General features: G+C 40.5%; 3 protein-coding genes across 18 annotated transcripts in view; 1 reads left to right on the top strand and 2 right to left on the bottom strand.

Moving 5' to 3' along the window:
- Positions 1 to 268, bottom strand: part of GLYR1 (glyoxylate reductase 1 homolog) — a 47,192-nt gene extending 46,924 nt beyond the window's left edge. For 2 of the 6 annotated variants that reach the window (XM_036409035.2, XM_036409037.2), the window contains exon 1: positions 119 to 266. In XM_036409035.2, the coding sequence (XP_036264928.1) occupies positions 119 to 156 (38 nt within the window). In that variant the 5' untranslated portion in view covers positions 157 to 266. Of the gene's footprint in view, positions 1 to 118 lie in introns of all 6 variants that reach the window. The other 4 variants (XM_036409034.2, XM_036409036.2, XM_036409040.2 and 1 more) reach the window with 3 other exon arrangements.
- Positions 269 to 410: 142 nt separating this feature from the next.
- The window catches only part of UBN1 (ubinuclein 1), a 40,992-nt gene continuing 15,181 nt past the window's right edge, over positions 411 to 26,221 (top strand). For 4 of the 11 annotated variants that reach the window (XM_036409033.2, XM_036409031.2, XM_036409030.2 and 1 more), the window contains exons 1-13: positions 411 to 1,061; positions 2,192 to 2,294; positions 5,894 to 6,181; positions 9,461 to 9,547; positions 10,081 to 10,176; positions 10,513 to 10,647; positions 11,335 to 11,438; positions 12,121 to 12,559; positions 19,495 to 19,565; positions 20,779 to 20,908; positions 21,335 to 21,453; positions 21,609 to 21,737; positions 21,923 to 22,066. In XM_036409033.2, coding sequence (XP_036264926.1) covers positions 5,933 to 6,181; positions 9,461 to 9,547; positions 10,081 to 10,176; positions 10,513 to 10,647; positions 11,335 to 11,438; positions 12,121 to 12,559; positions 19,495 to 19,565; positions 20,779 to 20,908; positions 21,335 to 21,453; positions 21,609 to 21,737; positions 21,923 to 22,066 — 1,703 coding nt within the window. In that variant the 5' untranslated portion in view covers positions 411 to 1,061; positions 2,192 to 2,294; positions 5,894 to 5,932. The remainder of the gene's footprint in view (positions 1,062 to 2,191; positions 2,295 to 5,893; positions 6,182 to 9,460; positions 9,548 to 10,080; positions 10,177 to 10,512; positions 10,648 to 11,334; positions 11,439 to 12,120; positions 12,560 to 19,494; positions 19,566 to 20,778; positions 20,909 to 21,334; positions 21,454 to 21,608; positions 21,738 to 21,922; positions 22,067 to 26,221) is intronic. The other 7 variants (XM_036409028.2, XM_045571318.1, XM_036409029.2 and 4 more) reach the window with 7 other exon arrangements.
- LOC118702743 (NADH dehydrogenase [ubiquinone] flavoprotein 3, mitochondrial-like) lies at positions 25,512 to 26,054 on the bottom strand. The gene is given in 2 exon segments (XM_036409050.2): positions 25,512 to 25,783; positions 25,786 to 26,054. Coding segments are annotated over 2 exon segments (294 nt in total). The 5' UTR covers positions 25,894 to 26,054; the 3' UTR covers positions 25,512 to 25,597.

Genomic DNA, 26,221 nt, shown 5'->3' with positions numbered 1-26,221 from the left:
GGCCTCTCCGTGAGGCCTGGAGCGCACAGAAAAGCAGCTCCTGGGCTGGCCGCCAACTCCGCGCCCAGGGGAGCAGCGCCCCGGCGCCGCTCGCTTGGCCCCGGCTGCCCGGACTCACCATACCAAGTCGCCGAGCCGCAGACTCACAGCCGCCATCTTACCACCCAACCACCACCGACGCACGGGTCGCCGGGAACCTTAGGCAGCCCTGGCACCGCCCATTGGAGTGCGCCCTGCCACGTGACTGGGAACGGCTGTCATCGGCGTAGCCGCCCCTCTGACGTCACCGCACCCGCCGGGGCTCATTGGCCGGGGAGAGGCACGTGACTAGGGCGCCGCTGTCTCCGCGCGCCGTAGCCCCAAGACTCCAGGCTCCTTCTCCCCCTCCCTCAGGCTCGTGACAACGAAGCACCCGCGGTCTGAGGCGGCGGCGAGGACTGAGCTGCTGACCGAGCGCGCGCAAGGGAGTCGGCCCCGCGACCCGCCCCGCCCCCGGACCCCGGCCTTTGGCTCCTTCCTCCTGGGCGTTTCCGTTACGGCCGTTAGTCTCCCGCGGGTCCCGGGGCCGGCCGCATCACCCCGCCGGCCGCTTCCCTGACGGAACTCGGCGCGGCCTGGAAGCCAGCCTCCGCCCGCTCCCGGGGCCCCGCGCACAACGAGCTCGACGTGGCCGCGCCTGGAGGGGCGACGCGGTTCTTCGGAGCGCGCTTTCTAACGGCCGCGTTCAGGAAGCGGCCCCCATCCCGAGCCCTCGTCCGCGCCGCAAGTTCTCACAGGGCACATCCGTGCAGCGCGCCCCGAGGTCTCGAGTTATTCGACTTGTAGTCGGCGTCTCTGCACTTCCTCCTGGGTCGGCAGGCGGCACGGCCGGCGAAGCTGCCCCGGGCGCTCCGGGACCCGGCCATGGGCCGCGGCGCAGGCCGGTCGCCCGCCGGGAGGCATGGCTCGGGGGCCGGCCGCTAGCAGCGCCGCCGTCGGGACTCCCGCGCCGGCATGAGGACGGTCGCGGGGGGACGAACGCGGCCCGTGGGTCCGTAGGCTGCGTCGCGCCGAGGACAAAGGTGCGTGTCTTTGTCGGGACCGGGCTCTCGCATACGCTGAGCTGTAGTTTGACACTTGGGAAAAGTTAGGAGCAGGTTGTTGTGACAGCAGGAAGGCAGATGCCAGTCGGTCGTAGTTTCTCTACGTGAAAACTTAAAGCTGTGGAAGGGGAACTAGAAATAGTTGAGCCACCTCGACAGCCCCAAACGTCAAATTTCAGATAGAAAATGATAAATTTTCGAAAGGTCCCGTTCCCAGTTGCAGACTCCAAAGATTCTAAGTCAGGGGATTCCTTAACCTAGATCCTGACATGTCTTGGGTTTGCCGCCTGCCTGGAGAGGTGGAGGATCCGCAGCTCTCGTAGGCGATTTTCTTACTGGGAGACTTTGGTGGAAGAAGTGCTGGGGATAGCGAACTGACTTGTACGCAGCCTGGTTTTTCTTTGGAGTTCAGTCTCCCTAAAGTACTGTCAGTTACAGGAACTTCCATTTACTGTTTTGTTTTAAAGACAAACCGATCATTTATGATTCCAAGAAATAATTCCATAAGATTCAACACAAGTTTCTAACTTTAAAACTCTTTGAATGGAAGGATATTTTAATGACTTGATAAAAATATGAAGTTTAAAGTAACATTACTTTGGGATTAGAGGCATTTCTGTCAGGAACATGGCAAAGAATATATTGTCTAATAATATCTTGGAAGTTGTAGCCAATGCAATAAGACATGAAACAGAAATAAGCATTTTTTTTATTTTATTTTATTTTTTTTTTTAGAAGACAACATTCTCATTTCTGTGGATGACAGGATGGCCTTTTTTTTTTTTAAATGGAGAGGGAAACCATTAAAACAAAAGTTTAGTAAAAGAGACTAATTACAAAATCAGCACACAAAATTCATCAATGACCAATTTGAAAATACAGTGATTAAGAGAATGTATAGCAAAAAATACATCACTCCTGGGAATAACCTGAAATAACAAAAGGAGGCTAACGTTTCTTGGATAACATTAATTGAGGGTTTTTAAGAGGGATTAAAAAAAATTTTTTTTTGTAGAATACTGTGCTTTTACTTAGAATAAGATTTAGCTATTTAAGGTGAGTGCAGGCATACCTTGTTTTATTGCACTTCACTTTATTGCCCTTCACAGATGTTGCGTTTTTTACAAATTGAAGGCAAGACCCTCCACCAGCAAAAAGATTACAGCTCGCTTTACTGTGGTAGTCTGGAACTGAACCTGCAATATCTCAGAGGTATACCTGTATTTAAATACTTAGCTTTTCTTACGACTATACGTTTTACTGATAAATATGGTTTTATTTACAAATATAAGAATGTTTATATAACATTCTTCATCTGCAAAGCCTCAATTAAGGCACCATTTTAGCAAATTGAGTTCTAAACAATGAGCTTTTATTACAAAGATAAATCCCCTTAAATATTTTAACTGCATTTAAAGTTTTATATGCTTAGTCTCTTCAATACTTCAAATTTTTAAAAACAGTGAACTTATAAACCTGATAGTAAAATCTCTTCAAGGGCTTAAGTCGTGTAAGTCAAATAAGTGTGTAAATGAAGTCAGGTTCTTTTAAATGTATACTTTGAAGTTTATTTCAAATTAAAATTGTAAGTCTGACATTATTCATTAATGACTGATTCTCTTAAATGTTTTACATGACTTAGTAATAAGTATTATCAGTTATGATTATAAAAATGAAAAATCTGTTAATATTCTATAGGCTTGATTTACTTTATTCTCTTGTATTGTATCTGTAACTTCTCAGGCATTCAACGTCACTTAAATAATTAAGAAAAGCAGTTTTACCATCCAGGTGGACTGAAGTTACAGTGTCTAAAATTTGGGCCAGGATAAAGTTACATTTTTAAATTAGTGCCTTAGTAGGGACAGGACCTGGTTGCCACTTCTAGGATGACCTTCCTGCATCCCATCAGTTAACTTGCAGATCTCTTATAATGAGACCTTACCTGCTCTTGTCAGCAGGGGACTTTTAAGCCTTCGACCTTCAGCTGAAATTTATTTTCACAACCCAGTGCATCACAATGTCCTGAGGCAGTGGTCGGCAGACTCTTTAGTCAACAGAGCCAAATATCAACAGTACAATGATTGAAATTTCTTTTGAGAGCCAATTTTTTAAAACTTAAACTTCTCCTAATGTCATTTCTTCAAAATAGACTTGCCCAGGCCGTGGTATTTTGTGGAAGAGCCACATTCAAAGGGCCAAAGAGCCACATGTGGCTCATGAGCCACGGTTTGCTGACCACTGTTTTAGAGGAATTTCAAAATCTTAGTGCACGATGGTCTTTTTGCACCACCAAGCTGTTTTGCTGCTAATCACTTTGTTGTCTAGTTAGAATTATATTAACTCTTTTAGATATTTTAGTTTCTTATCTGGTTTTTATAGATCACAGTTTTATGGTCATAATAGAAAGAATGAATATTAGATTTACTATATAAATATCCATACACATATATGGGTATATATATATATAATACATACAAACATACATACAACCATATATATATGCTGTGTGTAAATTTTTCTGAATAAATATAACTCATTTACAGTCAAAATGCAGTGAGTTTTTTTGGGGGAAACATCAAAATGATTCTAAAATTGATCTGAAATACTGAACAGGCTGGAATAGCCAAGTATTACTTTATTTTTTATATATTTTAAAACAAGTTTTAATTATTGATTTTAGAGAGAGGAAGGGAAAGACAAAGGAAAAGAGGGGGTGGAAGAGAGAGTGGAAGAGAGAGAGAGGGAGACATACATTGAATTGTTCCACCCATTCATGCATCAATTGGTTGACTTTTATGTGCCCTGACCAGGGATCAAACTCACAACCTTGGTGCATCAGAATGATGCTCCAACCACCTGAGCTATCCACCTAGAGCAGCCAAGTATTACTTTTAAAAGAATAGTAATAAATATGAATTTAAAATTCAAGATGTAACAGAAATAAGATATCCAAATTATTGTATAAGATATATACCAGATCAGCAGGGAAAAGGATTATTTAGTGATTGATGCTGGGAAGAAACCAAGGTTAAGCCTCACCTTTCACCTTATAGCATAGTAAATTCAACTTAAGTTCGAGTTCATTGTGAAAATTGTATCTGTGAAAGATAAGTAAAGTCTAATATAAGAATTCCTGATTGAAAGAGGATATTCTAGGGACAAAAGAAATGGGAGAAGCCATTGGGAAAAGAGCCTTGGTTTAACTGCATAAAAAGTTTAAATTTTCTTCATCATACTTCACTCTAAGCAAAATTAAACATAAATAACAATGAAGTAAAAGTATGAGAGATATGACAGATACTCTATATATGTATATATTTTATATATATACACACACACACACACACACTCTTCCATACATCCATATATAATTCATATTACATATCAAGGATATATCAAAAGCCCTTACAAATCAATAAAAGAGCTTTAATTTGCCAAAACCGGTTTGGCTCAATGGATAGAGCATCGGCTTGGGGACTGAAGGGTCCCGGGTTTGATTCTGGTCAAGGGCATGTACCTTGGTTGCAGGCATATCCCCAGTAGGGGGTGTGCAAGAGGCAGCTGATCGATGACTCTCTCTCATCGATGTTTCTAACTCTCTATCTCTCTCCCTTCCTCTCTGTACAAAATCAATAAAATATATTTAAAAAAAAAAAAAAGAGCTTTAATTTTTTAGGCCATTCCCTTAATGCTGGACATTCAGATTTAGGTTACTTATATTATTTTTTCTAAATACAAGGTTGCAATAACTGTCCATACAGATGTGGTAAGAAGTTCACACTTGATTGTGAGTTTTAAAAAGCAGGACACAAATTATACATGAAGCACAATATATGTGTGTGTGTCTGGTATATATGCTTATTTATAGTTTGTAAACCCTTGAAATCTGGAGTTTACAATATGTATACTCTGACCATTTCCAAGTAACTTTGAAGGTCTTTGGCATGTGATAATTTGGCACTTTGCTAACACCTGAGAGAGGGTGATGAGAAGCTGGTTTCTTACTGATATTTTTAAATTCCAGCTTTTAAAAAATATGTCTTTATTGATTTCAGAGAGGAAGGGAGAGAGAAGCATTGATTGGCTGCTTCCTGCATGCCCTACACTGGGGATTGAGCCTGCAACCTGGGCATGCACCCTGACCAGGAATAAAACTGTGACCTCCAGGTTCATAGGTCGATGCTGAGCCACTGAGCCACACCAGAAGCTGGTGTCTTAGGAAGTGAGCCCAGTCACACCACTCTTGAGACATTGTTTTGTTGTTGTTGTTTGTTTGTTTGTTTTTTTTTTTTTACTTATTCCAGGATAGGCAATACTCTGAGCTAATAAAACTGCCATTATGAAGAATGGCTCTAAATGAAAGTAAACTTCTGATAATGAAAATAAAGAGATCTTACAAAAGAGGTTATTCCTAGCCAGAAAAAAAGTGTTAGAGAGCTCTGGCCAATTTGGCTATCTGGGTTGGATTCTGGTCAAGGGCTCATTCCCTGGTTGCAGGCTCAATCCCTGGGCCCTGGTCAAGGCATGTGCAGGAGGCAACCAATTGATGATCTCTCTCACATCAATGTTTGTCTCTGTCTTTCCCCCTCCCTTCCATTCTCTCTCAAAAAATCTCTAAATAAATTTTCATATATACGAAAACATTTTGTATTTGATAGTATTTAAACAGAAAAAAAACCAATAAATGGTAATTAAGATAAATTGAACAATGGATTCTTCTTGACAATGAAATTCTTTTAAACTTAAATCTGTATAACTGAACCGGAAAAATCTTGGTTTGACCTGGCCTTTCTTTTCAATGTTAACAGAAGCCATGCAGTGACATCCGCTAAGACTTGTTGATAGCCATGTCGGAGCCCCACAGGGTCCAGTTCACCTCTCTCCCAGGTTCTCTGAATCCTGTGTTTTTGAAGAAATCCCGGAAGGAGGACGTTGGGGGAGCAGAGCAGCATCAGGACTCTGAGCCGGCTGCAGCAGCTGTTCGGATTACACTCACCCTCTTTGAGCCAGATCACAAGCGCTGCCCGGAATTCTTCTACCCAGAGCTTGTGAAGAATATACGAGGGAAAGTGAAAGGCCTTCAAACTGGAGACAAGGTATACCCCAGTGGTCCTAGGCTCACTCTGCAGATCTAATGCTCATAGCAGCATGTGCAAATAGTACTTCCAAAAGGTGAAAGCAAGACTAGGGAGACTTTGGTTGCCCCAAGATCATGGCATCTATCCCAAAGCAAGCACCAGGTTGGCCGATTTTGCCCCTGGGCATGAAGGGATAGAATTCTTTCTAGAACCATTCTCCTGATTTATGCTAGAGGAAATGTAAGGCACATCCAAAGCTAATTTTAATTATGGCTAAAAAATATAAACAAACAAATATATTCATGCCATAGGCTCTAAATATTACATATATGTAAATGTGACCAGTCCCTGGCTGTTCTATTGCTGGATTTCATGCTGGACATTTTTCTTTTCCAAAGGATTCTCACTCTGCCTCATGTAAAGCAGACAAAAAAAGACACGCACTGCTATTCTCAACACAGTAATATTCTGGATAGTTACTTAGAAGGATAGAAACCTATTTTTCTGTGTTTTTTTTTTTTCTTGTTTTACTTATTTGCGGGGGAGGGGGGGGCTTTGAGAATCTGTTTGATTTTTCAAGTGTTTTTTTAAAAGATCTATAGTGAGCCATTCAGCTTTGCAAACCTGGATTTAATGGATTTAGGATTTAACAGACAAAATTTTCGTTCTTTATGTCATATATGAAAATGAACATCCTGTTAATTTCAAAATGCTTTAACCAAGATTTGCTTATAATTATCAGTTTAGTTTTTTGTATTAATTCACTGTTACTTTATTTTAAAAAATACATTTTTATTGCTTTTGAGAGGAAGGGAGAGGACGAGAGAAATAGAAACATCATGATGAAAGAGAATCGTTGATTGGCTGTCTCCTGCACGACCCACACTGGGGATCGAGCCCGCACCCTGGGATGTGCTCTGACTGGGAATCGAACCATGACCTCCAGGTTCATAGGTTGATCTCAAACACTGAGCCACGCTGGCTGGGCAATTCACTGTTACTTATAACAAATTTTATCAAATACGTTGTCTGTTGGGAAAAACACTGTAGTAATTTGGCTGACATAAATATTACATAAATAAAACTATAGTCTGCATACTTAAATCTAAGAGTCACTGCTCTTAAACAGTGCTTGGTGAATGATTAGCAAATGATTACACTACATCTCTCTTGGTAATTGGTTGTGTTGTCTCATGGCATGACTTTCTGCAGCAGTGCTGCTAATGTTCCCATGTGGGATAAATCACGTTGCTGCTGTGTGCATTTGTTTTTTCTTGGTGACTGGTGAATGTGCTCATTCACTAGACCTATTCGGTACAAATGTAAAATTACTGTGATATATATAGAAAACTTTCTGTAAAATTAAACTTTTCATACATAATTTTAATTACACAAACATGTCTATATAGATAAAACAGGTGAACTAACTTGTCAGTTTTTTAACATATGCATTCAAAAAACCTAATTTGTTATATAATGGACTTTTGGCTTTAACAGATACTCCCTCACCTGAATTAGTCTACTATATTGAGGTTTTACTGTATTTGTTTTCTTGGCAGATTTGTTTTTACTTTTTATATGGAACTTCTCAAACATGCATAAACTAGAGAGAATTATATAATAAGCTCCATGAACCCATCACCCAGTTTCAACTATTACTAATGTTTTGATAACTCATTAACATTGTAAAATTTTTTTATAAACTTATTAATTGAACTAGAAGCCCAGTGCATGAAATTCATGCAAGGGTAGGGTCCTTAGGTCTGGCCGATCAGGGCCTTCCGGAGCAGCCAGGGCCTTCCTTCCTGGCTGCTGGCTGCCAGCCAAGGCCTTTCTTCCTTCCGCGCCACCCCCTGATGGTCAGCCCACATCATAGTGAGCAATTGGTCTCCAGGTCAAACTCACACAGAACAATTGCATGTTAGGCTTTTATATATGTAGCTTATGCACTTAAGAAAAATGCACATATGCCAAGCCAGCGTGGTAGCACCAAGGGGGGCATGCAGGAGTCATTCAATTGATGTTTTTCTCTCATTGATCTTACTATCTCTTTCCCTCTCCTCCCTCTCTCTTTGTCTCTCTCTAAAAATCAATAACATTGTTTTTTAAAAAAGAAAAGTCCACCTGATAAATGCAAGCTTAGTGGATCTCCACAAACTTAACAAATGTAACCTCTGCCTGTGTCACAAAATAAAACATTTACTAGGACACCAGAAACCCAACATGATCTCAGACGCTCTGTGAGCCAGGTACTAGCCTAATTCCCATCTGACTAAGAGCTATTCTAGAGAAATGCTACAGTGTGAGACCCAACCAACCTACCCTCAGTGCCTTACATAGTACACAGGTATATAGTAGATGCTTACAAATGCTCTTTACCTAGTTCTGGCTCATACTGTATAATTCCATCTTTATAAAACACAAAAATAGGCAAAGCTAATCAAAGCTGTTGGAAATCAGGGTAGACAGTACACTTGAAGATGGGGTAGTATTTTGGGAAGCCAGGAGGAGAGGTTTCTAGACATTTCTACATTCTTTTAGTGTAGTATCACCTAAGCACTGATGTGGAAGCAAATGTAGAACATTTGCTTGGAGAGAACAGAATGCAGTTATAAACAAATGCATGAATATACAGAAAATGCATGCAGCAGGACTAGTATCTGTGCTAAATGGACGAATGAACCCCTATAATTTATTCTTAGAATATTCGGAGAGAGTATTGAGGTTGGGAGGAAAGAGATTACTGATCCTTCAAGATAGGCGTCCAAAGAAAGGGACTACCATGAACCTAGGTTTGATTTTCAGTAGAACTGAGAGAAGAAAAAATTTATACCCTTCTTCTGACCAAAAAGCACAATAATTCTTAAGAACTTGTGCTATATTCAGTGAATTCTTAACCTTTATGAGCCACTGACTGCTTTGGAAGTAAATCTGTCCTTACAGTAATGTTTTAAAGTATATAAAGTAAGTTTTAGTTGACAAAAGAAAAAAACTATATTTAACTACATGTCTGTATAGGTTGAGCATCCCTGACTGAAGGCACTTTGCCATATTTGGAGCTCTGTGGGACCTAGTGATGTGGTGGGTAATTGTAGGCATTTCATTTTGATGAATTACATGAATGGAAGTTTTTCTTTCTTAACTAAGGTAAACACTGATGGAAGTAGCATGCATTCTACCTTGTCTTTTCTGAAAAACAGTTGTTACTGGTATATAGTTCATAGGTGTTGAGTAGTCAGTGAACATATTATGAATATATGGTGGGAGTTTTTATTTTGTGAAATGATCTCTTTACAGAAGAAAGATCTCTCGGATCCTTTTAATGATGAAGAAAAGGAAAGGCATAAAGTGGAGGCCCTTGCCCGGAAATTTGAAGAAAAATATGTAAGATTTCTCTTTGTGAGGTTTCTAGACATTTCCAATTCTTTTAGGGGAGTATCATCTAATCAACACTGATGTAGAAACAAGTGTAGAGCTTGGAGAGAACAGAATGCAGTTATAAACAAATGCATGAAGATACAGAAAATGCATCTGGCAGGACTAGTATATGCAGCTAAATGGACGAATAAACCCCTAGAATTTATCCTTAGAATAAATGTTACCCCTAGAATTGATACTTAGAATAAATATTTTGGTAAAAGACATATGAAGCCATTTAGTCTCTTCTGTGTTAGACCATTTTATGCAGATACAAATCTATCCTATTTTAAAGGGTCTTTATGGAAGGAGATTTGGGAAGAGGGAGTGGGACTGTTGAGTATTTTATATCCTTCAGTCACTAGCTGATAAAATTCAAGGCAACAATTCATTCTGTGACGTTAGACTTAAAAATTTGTTAAGAGGTCTTGTTATTTGTTCTTACCACAATTACAACAACAACAACAACAAAAAAGCATATAACCTATTTTAAATTTTAGGGTGGAAAAAAACGTAGAAAAGACCGACTACAGGACTTGATTGATATGGGGTATGGTTATGATGAATCTGATTCCTTCATCGATAACTCTGAGGCGGTAAGTACTTAATGAAAATACCACATGGGAATGACCACATCCTGCTCCTACTGGTAATGGCCCAGAAACTAGGGGATGGGTCAGAGTGAGTCTGCCTTTAGCATGAGGAAGGAGCTGCACTGATGAGGGAGGAAGAGATACCCTTGATCTGGACCTTGGTTCCTTTACTGAAAAGGATACACGATCTGCCCAAAACACCTTCTAGCGCAGACATTGGTGACTGACCAGAAGCATGAGTAGGCATTTGGTCTAAAATGTGATTGGGAAACATATGCTCTACATCTTTGGACTGTAGTAGCAGCAATTGCAGCTGACTATTTGTTGTTCCCCTTTTAGTATGATGAGCTTGTTCCTGCTTCTTTGACTACAAAGTATGGAGGATTTTACATTAACTCAGGAACCCTGCAATTTCGACAAGCATCAGAATCTGAGGATGACTTTATTAAAGAAAAGAAGAAAAAATCTCCAAAGGTTAGAACATTGCTTGCTTTTGAATTTCAGAAGTGCTTTTTTAAAATAAACGTTGTGAGGTCAGTGGGTGACTTGCTAGAATATGTGCCGATTTAGGAAAGCTTAGGGGATTGACAGAAAGGCACAAGCTGTGCCAAGGTTGACAGTTCATCTCTCACACCTGTGCTGTGGGAGATACTGTGAGTCCCAGCAGGCTTGGCTTGGCAAGGATTTCTTAAGGTTGTCTCAGGATGGGGATGAGCGCAGTGAAGGGTGGGGGAGTTTGCATCAGTATTGCTGTGTCTCTTCTGTGGACATGTAGAGGTCTTCAGTTTCTAGGGGTGTCACCCAGTAGAAACAAGTTAGCCTTAAGATAAGTTTATTTTGAAATCTATCACTGCCTGTGTGTTTAACATCAGAGGCAGGTCCCACATATAGCCCATTTCAAACTAGAAAGGTTTCTAGCTCTACAATGGTCACTGTTGTCTCAGCCCCAGGTGCTTCTAGGAGACACTTATTGGTGGAAATGCTGTATTGACCTGCCACTGGTCTTTGGTCCAGGAACTGATCTGAAAGCTTTTGTTCATGAAAGAACAAAGTAGGAGAGTTCTCAGGATATGCCCTGGACAGAGCAAGGCCAGTATTCTGTCGTGTACTTGCTTCCTGAGTGAGGGAGCCATGTAACTGTGCCTTGTCTTTAATTCTCAGAAGCGGAAGTTGAAGGAAGGTGGTGAAAAGATAAAGAAGAAGAAAAAAGATGACACTTACGACAAGGAGAAGAAATCGAAAAAGTCCAAGTTTTCCAAAGCCGGGTGAGAGGCAGGAGCTTCTTTTCTAGAATAAAATCTGAACTATTAGGGCAGGACACTTGGGAGCTGACTTGTGCTCCTCCTCTCAGCTGCAGATGAGGCAGCTGGGCCTGGCCTTCCATTCCCCCTCTCACCTCTCACAGTGCTCTCACAGCTCTTTGTGTCAGACATCCAGAGTTCTCTCTGTCTCAGTGTCAGTATTGGCAGCGGTTTGGGTCACTGTATGATTGCTGCTATCTCTTATTCTCTTGGGCACATCTCCTTTGCCCCAGTTTTCCTTCTATCTCTGCTGTTTCCCTTTGTCTTCTCTGGTTCTGCTTTTTTTGCCTCACTCAGTCTCACTCCAGCTGCCCTTCAAGTTGCTTCTGCTCCTGTTTTCTTCCTTTAAATACATTCCTTTTTCATCCCCTTTTTTCATCCTTTTATTTCAGCCTGGCAGTGTTTTTTGAAAGCCACTGGGTGTGTAGCACTTTGTGACATGATTTTGCTAACCTGTATTAAATCTCTAGCTTTGGTCTCAGTAAGAAGGAGGTTCATGTGCCAAGAGGAGGGAGGAGGAATAACAGGGTGGACTTAGGTTCCTGAAGACCATTGTGTTGGGAACAGGGGTAAATGAAGTTCCTCTGTGAATTTCCCTTTTGAAGTGTACTGCAGCCTTAGTAACCAGTTTCCTCCTTACTTGTAGCTTCACAGCCCTCAATGCCAGTAAAGAGAAGAAAAAAAAGAAATATTCTGGGGCTTTGAATGTTAAAGAGATGCTAAAGAGATTTCATAAGGATAAAGAGGCTCAGAGAAAGAGGAATGAAGAGCATAAGTCTGTAGCGGTCTCGTCAGCAGAAGCTCAGGGCCTACGGGAATTGGAAGGCACCTCTGACCCCTTGCTGTCGCTCTTCGGCTCCACTTCAGACAATGACTTGCTTCAGGCAGCCACTGCCATGGACTCACTGACTGATTTGGACTTGGAGCATCTGCTCAGTGAGTCTCCAGAAGGAAGCCCCTTCCGCGATATGGATGATGAAAGCGATTCCCTTGGGGTGGGACTGGACCAGGAATTCAGGCAGCCCTCTTCCCTCCCTGAAGGCCTGCCTGCACCCCTGGAGAAGCGCATTAAGGAGCTGGCTCAGGTATGGTGACACAGAGTGGCCAGGCTTTCCTGGAAGCAGTTTGGGCAGATTGACACTGATTCTGCACCGCATGAAGCTTGCTGCCCAGAGCAACTCTTAGTGAATTGGCAATTTTACTGTAATCTTTTCCAGGCTCTCTTCTCATCCCAAGTGAGGAAACAGTGTAAGCTCGGCTTGTCAGATGTCATTTTTAGACCTTTTGTGGTTCTTTAACTCTTAGAAAATTTACTTTCTTCTGGGGAGATTTTTCTCTCTATTTTCTGCCTGTAGGTTCCTTTCCCACGGAGTAACTTTCCTTTTGTGTGATAGACTGACACTAATGTTGGCAGCAAGCAGCTAAGGCAGAGATCCACCTTTTTATTAGTAGTCGGTTGAAGATTTTTTTTTGGAAATTGACAAAAGTTTGCAGATGTGTTATAGAGTTATATACTTAATTGCCACTGAGTTTCAGTTGCTCCCTAAACTTGCATGTCATCAATGTTAGGTACTGATTACAGAATGCCTACATGATGATAAATAAAAAGCATAATCTGAAATGCTCTTCATGCTCTTTTAAAAACAGCAACAACTGTCAGAACGAGCAGCCATTGCTGTTTTCCCATGGTGACTGGGAATTGATCCCTAATTCAGTAACCTATAAACCAAGCATGGGTTGTTAGTCATGATGACATTGACCCTTCAGTTAAAATAACCTTTCATCTTGGGCATCATGGCTTGTCATGTAGCTCCTGTGGCATTTATACTACATAGCTGTAAGGTTTTTATTTTATTTTATATAGCTGTAAGTTTTAAATCAGTGATTCTTATAATGTTCCAGAATCACTATAGCTATAATACCCCTTGTGTTTTAGGGCAGGGTAAATGTTAACTAGTGCTACCAATGATTTTCTCACTTCCAAAAAATATTTGAATACAATATATGAAGTAAATTAAACTATTTATTTTTATTAGTTTGTGTGAGGCGTTCTATTTGAATGTAATGATTTAAATGAATTGTACCACACCAGAAATTCAGAGTATATCTTAATAGGACATTAAGTTGGAAGCAGTTGAATCTGAACTTGGCATGTTTGAGCATACTGTCCTATATTTACTCTCAGAATTTATGTCAAAGAACTATTACTCCTTGTTCTTTTCAAACCTCCAGTTTGTAATCAAATTGTTTTGTAGCATCTGAAAGTCATGTTAAGTAAGTTGAATAAGGTATGTGTGGCAGAAGCTAGTAGATTTTGGAGAAAAGTCAGAGCAATTTTTGGATGTGTCCAGACTTCCACCACAGGTTGTATTCTAGTCTAATGACTCATACTCATTATTTCCCTTTCTTGGGAAAAATGGACAAATTTAGTGGAAACAAAGTGACATAACATTGAACTGCATTAGGCTGTGATTCAAGAAAGCCTCACTTTCTGGATGGACACTGTGAGCAAGCTGTCCTTCCTCAGTGACTGGCAAGTCTCGGTTTTCTCTTGGGCACAATGAAAAGAGAGTTCAGGATTCCATAGGTAAGGTAGGCTTGGGTTCTGGTGGGGCAGTGGTGACCAGGAGAGTTTGATGTACTGGCTTGAAAATATAATGTTCAAATGTGAAATTGATACGTCATTTTCTGACGCTTCTATAACAGCATTAAAGAAACTTTGGGAAGTGGGAATTACCCATCATCCTGACAATCTGAAAACTTTTTAATTTACATATTCTTTTCTAGCCTCTTTGTGTATATGTTTTCATGTAGTTGTAATTATAGTTGTGAATACTTGTTTCCTGCTTTCTTCACTTAATAAATATGATAAAGCCCTCATCACTTTTAATGGTTGCATGAAAAAGAAGGCTTATTTTAGAAAGTTACTTAATACCACTTCTAAGGATCCCCAGGTGCTTTGTTCCTACAGGGTCCTGCACTTGGGACACTTGGAGTCTCCAGACCATGTGCATGAGTGCTCTAGACCCAGACCTTCCTGAGAATCTGCTGGGAAAGATAGTCTTCCTAGGGAAAAATGCCTATATACACAGGAATTGCATATAATTTCAAAAGCCATACATGGGTATTTGGATCCTTAGTAAGGAGCCCTATCCTAGATCTTGAACTGGATATTGCATTTTAAAAGCTTAAATTAAACTTGATGTATATAACTATAACATTAGCAATGTTATGTATTTATCATTCCCTTCATTTTTCTTTTTCTTCTTCTTTTATTTTAATAATTTGTTTAGATTTTAAATCTTGGCCTTAGATGATACATGTATCAGTTTCTACTGTTAACTAAAAAATTATCCCAAACAGTGACTTCAAACAGCAATTCATTTCTCCTGACTCTATGGATGGCTGGGTGGTTCTTCTTTGTCCTACCTGGGTGCTCTCTTGTAACTGCACTCAGCTGGCAAGATGGCTGGGTGCTGGGGTGGTGGGGCCTCTCTCTCCTCTGGTCTTCCTAGTCTTTTTTCAGCGCATGACAGTTTTAGGGAAATATTTCAAGAGGGTGATTGTAGAAGTCATAAGGCCCTTAAGATCTAGCCTTAGAAGTTGTATGTACCGCATCACTTTTGCCACACTGTATTGGTAAAGTGAGTCACAAGTGCACACCAAATTGGAGGGTTGGGGAACTAGAGACCACCTCTCCCTGTTGCAGGAATGCATGTTCTGGGAGGGGAGAGAAATGTGGTCCTGTTTGAGGTCTACCACAGCACATAAGCAGATTCTAATCTGATGTCATCCCTTATGGAAAATTTTTTTCTGTGGGAAACAAAAAACAGATTTATCTTTTAGCAAGAAGTGATACTTAAAACTTTGAAAAATATATTTGGAAGTTTAAGTATGCTAAAGAGGCCCTCCAAGAGGGTGACCTTGAAGAATGCTGCCCATAGATTACTTACTGCTTTCTTCTCATACCCATTTTTAATTCCTTACTCCCTTGAACTGTACATTTTTGTGGCCCCAGAGAATCCAGTGATTTCATTCAATGTGTCTTTTATTTTGGTTGTTGGAAAGCTCAGGTGTGTTGCCCTCTTAGGTTATTATCTTTAGTTTGGCAGCCTCTCAGCCTGGTTCATACAGATAACCCAGGTCTGTTTTGGTCCTCTATAGACAAGCATAAAATGGGAACAATACTAAGACTAGAAAAGAAACAAAGACCCATGTCACCCACCCTGCTGCTCTTACCTGCTTACTGTCCTACTGATTTAGAACCCCTGCATTGCAAATCCAGGGAGACATGGATTCAAGGAGGATAAGGTTGGAAAAAAACTAACCTGTTTGATCTTCTTAATAAATGATGACAGATTTCATTCTGTTCAGCAAAAACAGGTACGGTATATGAGATTCTGAACTAGGTGCCAAACGGTTATAAGTAGCTTTTCTTACAATAAATAAAACAGCTTATTAAAAGGCTATCAGAACTATTGTAGATCAGCGTGATCTGGCTGGCTTAACTTTACTTCCTATTATTTTTTTAATGTTTTCTTTTTAATTATTATTATTGATTTCAGAGAGGCAAGGAGCGGGAGAAAAAGATAGAAACATCAATATGAGAGAGAATCATTGATCACCTGCCTCCTGCATGCCCCACTCGGGATCAAGCCCACAACCTCTGATGGGGAATTGAACTGTGACCTCCTGGTTCATAGGCCAACGCTCAACCACTGAGCCATGTTTGCCAGGCTTACTTTCTGTTTAATCTGGGATTGATCAGTTCATTCAACTCCTTGGGCAAGGATGTCCCTTAAGGTTGAAGGACCTAACTTATTTCTGGAAGACTCTCTAATTAAAGTATTTAATTAGATTTATTTTAAAATGCAGCACCTGGCCTGGCTAGTATGGCTGACTCAGTTGGTTGGGCATTGTCCTATGTACCAAAAGGTTGCCATGTGGTTCGATTCCAGGTCACGGCACATGCAGGCTCGATTCACCCATAGGGGGTGTGCAGGAGGCAGCTGATTGATGTTTTGCTCTCACATTGATATTTCTCTCTCTCTTTCTCTTCCACTTGCTCTAAAAATCAATAAAATAAAAATTAAAAAAATCTTTAAAAAATAAAAATGTAGCACTTGACTAATTATCTTCAATATAAAAACAGACCCTCAGAGATACTGTCTACACAACCCAAAAGGCATCAGGGGAAAAAAACACTTTAATGATGGGTCTGATAAACAGTGGGGCATTTGAAATACATGTTGAAGTAATTAGGTTGAATACTATGAAGATGCTTCTGGATCTTACAACTAGTAGTGTATAAGCTTAAGCAAAAGAATGGCTTGGTTTTATTTTCTCTCAAACTAAAATCATAATTGCAGTACATTAAAAATGCTAAGTTAGAATTCCAGATCCTTCTGAAAGTATAAGAAATTGGCAGATGAATGGGTTAAAAGTCACACCATTTCTTCCATTCCATCCATCCATTCGACTCCTTTCATCTCAGGCTTCTGTGCTATCATCTAGCCAAGATATTTTGCAGAAGCTACAAGTTATGTTTGGTTGATACTGAGTTTTTCTTCCTCTAATTTGCATTCTTTAAATCACTACTCTCTGTTCATTTGTTCATTCATTTATTCACTCAGTTGGCATTTACTGTGCATCTATTATATGATAGGTAGGTGTGGGAAATATATTGATGAATAAGATTCAGATCTTGTTCTCCACTAGCTTATATAAATGGACCAGGAGACATGTAAAAAAAAAAAAAAAAAAAAAAGAACAAAACAATGAAATAAGCCCTGTGATTTTTTTTTTTCCTGGCCTTTTTTTGTTTGTTTGTTAGCCCTGTGATGTGTTGATGGCCAAGCAGATGGTCAGGTGATTCAACAATAAAGATTAAAAGAGAAAAAAAAGAGTGGAAGGATTTAAGAAAAATGGACTGCTGTTATTAGAATTGGGGAGCATAAGAGGGAGAGCAGAAACTAGTGGGTTTGGTTTTTGCAAGTTGGGTTTGCATACCAGAAGGTCATCCATTTATAGATATAATTGGAAATTACTTAGAAGTAATTGGAAATTCTGATTAGGGATTAGAACAAAAGTTTATGCTAGAGGTTTAGATTAGAGAGATCTAATATGTGCATTTGTGCTGTTTTGAAGCCATGAAGGGGAAGGTGTTATTGGGAGAAGTGAGTTCTAAGTAGAACTTTGTGAGTCCATCTGTAACGAACGAACTAGTGGAAGAGACAGATGGAGTAGTCAGAGATAGGACAAGGACCTAGTGAGGAAGGCAAGTGGGATGAGATGAAAGTAGAGGATAGTTATTGGTGCCTTCTGTTTCAGAGGGCTTGATCAGGATTGACAATTTCATTTTAGGTAGTCACCTTATTGCCTTTGTTTGCCATCATTATTACATTGTAAACCATGCCTGAAGTTTTACTTTGCCAAAAGCCTTGGACCACTCTTGGATTTAGATCAGTGACTCTCAATCCTCTCTACCTTAGAGTCACCAGAGTTACTTTTGTTTTTCTTTATTGATTAAGGTATTACATATGTGTCCTTATCCCATTACCCCCCCCCAACACCCCCCCCCCCCCAATTCATGCTCTCACCCCCCTGTTGTCTGTGTCCATTGGTTGGGCTTATATGCATGCATACAATATGCATGCGTACAAGTCCTTTAGCTGATCTCTCCCCCTTACTGCCACCCTCCCCTATCTTCCCTATGAGGTTTGATGGTCTAATCCAGTGATCGGCAAACTGCGGCTTGTGAACCACACGCCACTCTTTGGCCCCTTGAGTGTGGCTCTTCCACAAAATACCACATGCCGGCATGCACGTACAGTGTGATTGAAACTTTGTGGCTCATGCACAGAAGTTGGTTTTCAGCTCTCAAAAGAAATTTCAATCGTTGTACTGGTGATATTTGGCTATTGACTAATGAGTTTGCCGATTACTGGTTTAATCGATGCTTCTCTGTCTCTGGATCTGTTTTTGTTCATCAGAGTACTGATACTTGGGCTTTTTTATAAGAATACAAATTCATGAGCCTCATTCCTAGAGATTCTGATGTGATTGGTCCAGGGTGGATAAAGCTGCCAGGTGATTGCCAATGCGCAGTCAAGTTTGAGAACCACTGGTTAACTTTGACAGTTAGCTTTCCTCACCTGTGCTTTTAGGGCTGAGGCTGCTTGCTGTGGTTGCTTCAGGGGTTTCCAAGCTTGCCATCCAGATGTTAACTGTGTTCTCATAGGAAGCAAAACCCTGCAGAGTAACCTGCTTATCTTGTGTTAATAGGTAGTAAGGTATGTTAGTAATTTCAATGGTCTGGGTAATGGCGTTTCTGATATACTCTAAGTAGATTATGAATTTTCAGAGAATTATAATGTCCTTAAATGCTAATGTAGCACATTATTATTATTTTGGTAGATAAAGGTCTTCAAATATTGCAGGTTTTAAAAAAAGTTCGTTATTGTTTTTGTACTGCAGATATATGGAAATTACAACTTGCAATTTAGATGATAGAGTGCTGGGAACAAAAGTTAGCTAGCTGGCCCTAGCTGATATGGCTCAGTGGATAGAGCATTGGCCTGCAGACTGAAGGGTCCCGGGTTCAAATCTGGTCAAGGGCACATGCCTGAGTTGTGGGCTCGATTCCCGGTATGGGGTGTGCAGAAGGCAGCTCATCGATGTTTCTCTCTCCCTCTTCCTTTCTCTCTGAAATCAATAAAAATATATTTTTAAAAAATTTAGCTGACAAAATCAAATGCATAATGATTGCTTTGACTCTGATTTTCTTTTATGTGACTTTATTTCAAGTCCCGGGCAGAAGAGAGAGTCCATAGATGTTTTAGCAGCATTTAAAAAGAGATGGATAAACCATTTCTAGAGCATATAGTGATCACAGGTGGGCATGGTGAGGACTTTACTGATAGGTGTTCTGTAGGGACTGACTGCTCTTGTGCCTGTGGGTGAATGTGAGGACCCTGTGGGGAAAGTGCACTAATGGATGTTACTGTCTGCTATGAACCAGGCTGCCAGAGCTGCTGAGGGAGAGAGCAGACAGAAGTTCTTCACCCAGGATATTAATGGCATCCTCTTAGAGTGAGTATCTTTTGTTTCTTTACTGTTAGCATGCCTGGGTTTGAGCAGGCCAGGGGATTGGGAATGTGATTGAACTACATAAAGACCACGGATGAGATATTTAAAGAATTATTTTTGTTTTATTCTTTTTAAGTGGGGTAGGGGGCACACAAAATATTTGTCCCTAGGAAATAATAGACCTTACTAATCATAGGTAGCAGATGATATTAGGACACTGTCATGGCCTGATGGATTTTGTGGCAAACATGAGATGAGATGAAAAAAAGGTATTGCCTGCCTGTCTCTGGGAAAAGTAAGATGATTTGGTACAGCCAGGGGCCTGCTCTCCAGGGTGCCCCTCAGTGTACCTGGTCATTCTTTTCTTGCTGTCACTTCTCCTACCAGGGCCAGTGTGCACCATGCCACACTATATGAATTGAGTTAAAAAGCAAAACAACAACAAAACAAACCTACATACATAAACCCAAACCAGATTCTTTGTAGGTGGCTCTCCAGCTTTGCCGCTTCTCTGCTGGTTACACTTTGCGCTATGTAGCAGAGGAAGCTTGTTGCTCAACACCTGAGGATTTTTCTCATGTAAGAACAGTTGTTAAGACTTAGGGATATTCTAGCAAAGTACCTTGCCTGGCCAGGTCAGGAAGCCTGGGATATGGAGAGCACCTGAGGATCAGCAGAGATAAGAGTTTTATGTCTACAATGCCTATTAGAGTGTGCCATATAGGGAGAGTTCAAGGGATCAAAAACTATTGGAAATAGTGTTTTATTTATCTAGATGGAGACACTGAAGGGATGAGAATTTCCCTGACTTCCTGATCAGGGATAGGACTGGGAACTAGAATAGTAAGGAAGTGCTTTTAGAAAGTATTGACTCCAAGTAACTCAGTTACTTTCCAGTTTGAAAGCTTTTCTGTCTTTTACATTTATGAAATTTAATACTTCAGATCTTTTTCTCTGGGCTCTGATAACATTTGGCTTGGTCTTGTTTTGGACCTGAGAGCCTTAGCCCACTTTACCCAGCCAGGTTCATCAGGTTTGGGAATTTTTGTTTGGTGACTGTTGGAGATCTGTTGCACTGGCCACTTGGTTGCATTGTGTTGATGAGATAAGATTTTACCTGCTCTTGGCTCTTAGCTTTCCTATCCATGGTAGGGTGATCTAATGATGAAAGAATATGCCTGGGCTGTGGCCCATTGATAACTATTCTGTTCTTCAGCATAGAGGTGCAAACTCGGGAGCTGAGTAGCCAGGCTCGTTCTGGGGTATATGCCTATCTTGCTTCATTCCTGCCCTGCAGCAAGGACACCCTCGTCAAGCGTGCTCGAAAGCTTCACCTCTGTGAACAGGTGGGTGACTCTGCAGTGGAACATGTTGGCTTTGGGGCCCAGAGGAGGAGTGACTGAGTCTTCACAGATGTCACAGGTGCTGTTGCACCGCCTCTGTGCGATTATTTTTGTAGTGGGTCCTCAGTATAAAAAGAGGTACATAAGCCCTAACCGGTTTGGCTCAGTGGATAGAGCGTCAGCCTGGGGACTGAAGAGTCCCAGGTTGGATTCTGGTCAAGGGCATGTACCTTGGTTGCGGGCATGTCCCCAGTGTGTGTGTGTGTGGGGAGGGGATGTGTGTGTGCAGGAGGTAGCTGATCAATGTTTCTCTCTCATTAATGTTTCTAGCTCTCACCCTCTCCCTTCCTCTCTATAAAAATCAATAAAATATATATTTTTTAAAAGAGGAACATAAAACAGATTTATGATATGTCCTGCTCTCTGCAGGGAGGGCGTCTGAAGGAACCTCTCCAGAAGCTTAAGGAAGCCATTGGCAGGGCAATGCCAGAGCAGATGGCCAGGTACCAAGATGAATGCCAGGCCCATACACAAGCCAAGGTTGCTAAGTAAGTATGTCCCATCGCTCTCATCAGCATTCCCACCTCCTTATCTTAGAGGTCCTAGGGGAAGGTGGGGGGACAAAAGGGAGGCAGTGGACACAGGAAGGAGTAGTTTTCCTGTGGTGACTTTAGGGTCCTGTTTAATTCTGTTCACCCGGTAGGATGCTGGAAGAGGAGAAAGACAAGGAGCAGAAAGAACGGATTTGTTCTGATGAGGAAGAAGATGAAGAAAAGGGGGGCAGGAGGATAATGGGCCCCCGGAAGAAATTTCAGTGGAATGATGAAATCAGGTGTGCCCAGACTGGGTGCTTGCCTCACTGGAGGGTTTGTGGGGCCAGGGTCTGAGCATGCTCCCGTGTTTCTAACGAAGGTTAGAATCATTTATACTTTAGTCAGGACGGTGAACGCACATGATTAAAACCTTGAAGAAGCATTTGGGGTAGTTTGAAGTTTCTGACTCCTGCCTACTCCTTAGGGAGCTGCTCTGCCATGTGGTGAAGATAAAACTGGAGAACTATGATGAGAAGAACAACAAAATCCATTCCTGGGAAGATTATGTGAAGGTGTTTCTGGATGCTGAGGTCAGACCTCTCTGGCCTAAAGGCTGGATGCAGGCCAGGTGAGTGCCCATGAATAGCCATATGGTCAGTGTGACGATGAGGAGGAATATTCTTATAGCAAAGAAATATTTGAGTTCTTCTCTTGTGCCAGGTCAATATTGTTCCTTCTCTCAGGGATCCACTGTCTGGTTGACTCAACTCTAATTTCACATGAGGAGTTGGGGAATATGAGGAATTGAGGCTCCATATCCTTCCTTCCCACCTTAGTCTGCTTTTTCCTGTGTTGAGATGATGGCTCTTACTGGAAACTGAGAGATGGAAACATCTTAATGTTCCAAACAGAAGTCTTATTTGCAAGTAGCAGGGCTGACTGATTATTGGAGTTAAGTGCTAGACTTCTCATAGGCTGCTTTGTATTGATGTAGCTTTCCATGAATAGGCTATATCTGCAATACCCAAAGTTAGCTGGAGCTAGTGTTCTTTTTTTAAAATGTCTTATTGTGCCAAAACTGGTTTGGCTCAGTGGTAGAGCGTCGGTCTGCGGACTGAAAGGTCCCAGGTTCGATTCCGGTCAGGGGCGTGTACGTTGGTTGTGGGCCCATCCCCAGTAGGGGGTGTGCAAGAGGCAGCTGGTTGATGTTTCTCTCTCATTGATGTTTCTAGCTCTCTATCTCTCACCCTTCCTCTCTGTAAAAAATCAATAAAATATATTTTTAAATGTTTATTGTGATAAAATATACTTAACATAAATTTATTATCAACCTTTTTTATTGTAAAATCATCTGAGGATATTTTTTTCATTGATTTCTAGAGAAAGTGGAAGGGAGGGAGGAGAAAAGAGGGAGAGAAAGAGGGCGGGAGGGAGGGATGACAAGAGAACATTCATATAAGAGACACTTGCAATCATCATTCTACTTTCTGTCTCTAAATATGACTACTCTTAAGTACCTCATTTGAGTGGAGTAATTCAGTATTTATCTTTTTGTGACTGGCTTACTTCACTTAGCATAATGTCCTCAGGGTTCATCCACGATTTAGATAGCACAGAATTTCCTTTTATTTTTTAAGGCTGAATAGCATTCTATTGTATGTATATATCACATTTTGTTTATCCATTTGTCAATGGAGAGTTACTTTGCTTCCATATTTTAGCTGTTGTGAATAATGCTGCTGTGAGCAAGGATGTACACATATATTGAGACCCTACTTTCAATTCTTTGGGGTTTATACGTACTCAGAAGGGGAATTGCTGGATGATATGGTAATTCTCTGTTTACTTGATTGAGGAATTTCCACAGTGGCTATTTTACATTTTCACCAACAGTGCACAGGATTCCAGTTTCCCCACATCTTCACCAACACTTGTTTATAGTTTATTTTATTGTAGCCATCCTAATCCAAATAGGTATGAGGTGGTATCTCATTGTAATTCTGATTTGCATTTCTCTAATGATTAAGGATGTTGAGTATCTTATTACGTACTTACTGGTCATTTGTATGTCTATTTAAGTCTTCTGCCCATCTTAAAATTTACTTGTTTTTTTTGTTGTATTTTAGGAGTTATCTATATATTCTGGCTATTAATCTCTTATCAGATACATAATTTACAAACATTTTCTTCCATTCTGTGGGTTACCTTTTTACTCTGCGTATAGTGTCTTTTGATGCACAAGTTTTTAAGTATTCATGAAGTTTGATTTTTATTTCCCTTGTTGTCTGTGCCTTTGTTATAGCTAAGAAATGGTGGCCACATCCAGTGTCATGAGGCTTTTATGCTATGTTTTTCCAAAGAGTTTTACTGTTTTGAGTTTTTCATTAATTTTCTTGATCCATTTTTAGTTAATTTTTGTATATTTTGTATATAGGTGAGGGGCCAACTTCTTTCTTTTGAATGTGGATATCCACTTTTCCCAGCACCATTTGTTGAAAAGAATGTTCTCTCCCCTACTAAGTGGTTTTGGCATGCTTATAAAAATGATTTGACCATATATGTGAGGGTTTATTTCTGGGCTCTTGGTTAATTCTATTGGGTTATATGTCTGTCTTTAGCCAAGACGACAATATTTTGATTACTGTAGCTTTGCAATAGTTTTGAAACCAGGAATTGTCAGTCTTCCAGTTTTGTTCTTACTTTTTGAGATTGTTTTGAATATTCAGAGTCTCCTAAGATACCATGTAAATTTTAGAATGTGTATTCTATTTCTGTAAAAATTGTCTTTGAGATTTTTATAGGGATTGCATTGAATCTGTAGAATACTTTGGGTAATGTTAACATTGTAATAATATTAAGTCTTCTAATCCTTAAATGTGGTACGTAATTTCATTTATTTATGTTGGCTTTAATTTATTTCAGCAATGTTTTTATTTTATTGTATAAGTCTTTCATGTCCTTGGTGAAGTTAATTTCTTAGTTTTTAAAAAAAATATTGTTGAAAGATTCAGGGTTGGGCCGGGGCCACACAGAACGGACTCAAGGCTCAGTGTATTCAAAAGGATGTTTATTTGAGGCACCTGGGTGCAGGTGGTCTGACTGGAGAAAGAGCCAGCAGTGAATTGGGGAGGGAGCAGGCTTTGTATGCACTCAGGGAGAGCAGCAGACAGGGCTTCGGCTTGACCCAGGTATCAGAACCGTGCCCCTGTCATAGTTGTTTTACAACCTTGCCCTTTGTCCTTCTGCTGGCACTAGACATCCTTTCTTGGGGGACTATGCAGGGGTGATGGTCTTCAGGAATTTCTGTAAAATAACCACTCAAGGAGAGCATTTTTGTGCAAGACTTAGGCTAACATAATGAGCTTTCCCTTTGACATTTGTTAGGTTTTGTAAGGCGTAAACCTTGTTTTCTCCAATTAACCCTTTCACTTGTAAATAGAATTATTAATGTGTAGAAATGCAACTGATTTTTGTGTTAACTTAAAAAAATATTTTGTTAATCCTCACCCAAGGATATTTTTCCCATTGATTTTCTAAGAGAGAGTGGAAAGGAGGGAGAGAGACAGAGACAGAAAGAGAGAAAGAAAGAAACATTGATGTGAGAGACACATCAATTGGTTGCCTCCCCCATGCATCCCCACTGGGCTGGGGGTGGAACCTGCAACCTTTCAGTGAGGGGGCCGATGCTCTAACCATTGATCACATCACCAAGGCTATTTGTTCTTTTTTAATGTCCCCACTTTCTGCTTTTGATAATTTGAGTCTTTTTTAACTATATATATATATATATATATATATATATATATATATATATTAAATATATATTAAATATATATATTAAATATATATGTTATATATATATATATATTTTAATTGATTTTAAAGAGGAAGGAAGAGGAAGAGAGAGATGGAAAATATCAGTGATGAGAGAGAATCATTGATTGGCTGCCTCCAACACAACCCCCACTGGGGATCGATTTTAGGCATGTTCCCTGACTAGAATCAAACCTGGCACCCTTCATTCTGAAGGCCAATGCTCTGTCCTGCCAGGGCTTGAGTCTTTTTTTTTCATCACTTGAGTGGACTTTATTTTGCAGGCAAGAATGCAGCAGATGACGTAAGGGTAATCATTAAACTGAACTCTGAATGGCAAGGAGACTCATCTGGAAGAGGGCTCAGGCAACCAAAATTTCAAGAGGTACAGGTTTAGGTCTAAGAAGGTGTTTGTGGTGTAGTAATGATGCTGGAGATTCTTATAGTTGATGTTGTCAAACAATTCAGTAGGTGTAGTTGCTCGTGCTGGCATTTTTGGTGGGCTTTATTTCTTGAGATTTAGTGGCAGAGATCCTTGTCACTCTGGATTCTACAAAGAGATAAGCTGTAAGAGCAAGTGCCTTGTGGAAGCATAGTCTTCAGCGCTCCAACTTGTCCTTGCTGGAGTAGGAAGGCTTTCATTGTAATGACTTGGAGCTGGCAGGGCAGAGGTGCCCAGCAAATTTAATTTAAAATTTATTTTTCAATTATATTTGACATACATTATTATTAGTTTCAGATGTAAAACATAGGGATGAGGCATTTATATATCTTACAAAGTGATCCCCATAGTAAGTCTAGTACCTTCTGGACACCATACATGATTATTACAATATTATTGGGTATTTCTCTATGCTGTACTTTACATCCATGTGACTGTTTTTATAACTGGCAATTTGTTCTTCTTAATCCCTTTCACCTTTTTCACCTATTTCCCACCAATCCCCCTCCTGCTTGGTGACTAACAGTT

The sequence above is a fragment of the Pipistrellus kuhlii genome, unplaced genomic scaffold, assembly GCF_014108245.1.
Source record: "Pipistrellus kuhlii isolate mPipKuh1 unplaced genomic scaffold, mPipKuh1.p scaffold_m20_p_4, whole genome shotgun sequence".
Taxonomy (NCBI): Eukaryota; Metazoa; Chordata; class Mammalia; order Chiroptera; family Vespertilionidae; genus Pipistrellus; species Pipistrellus kuhlii.
The sequence above is the reverse complement of the archived record's forward strand: the minus strand, read 5'-3'. Positions and strand labels throughout refer to the sequence as shown.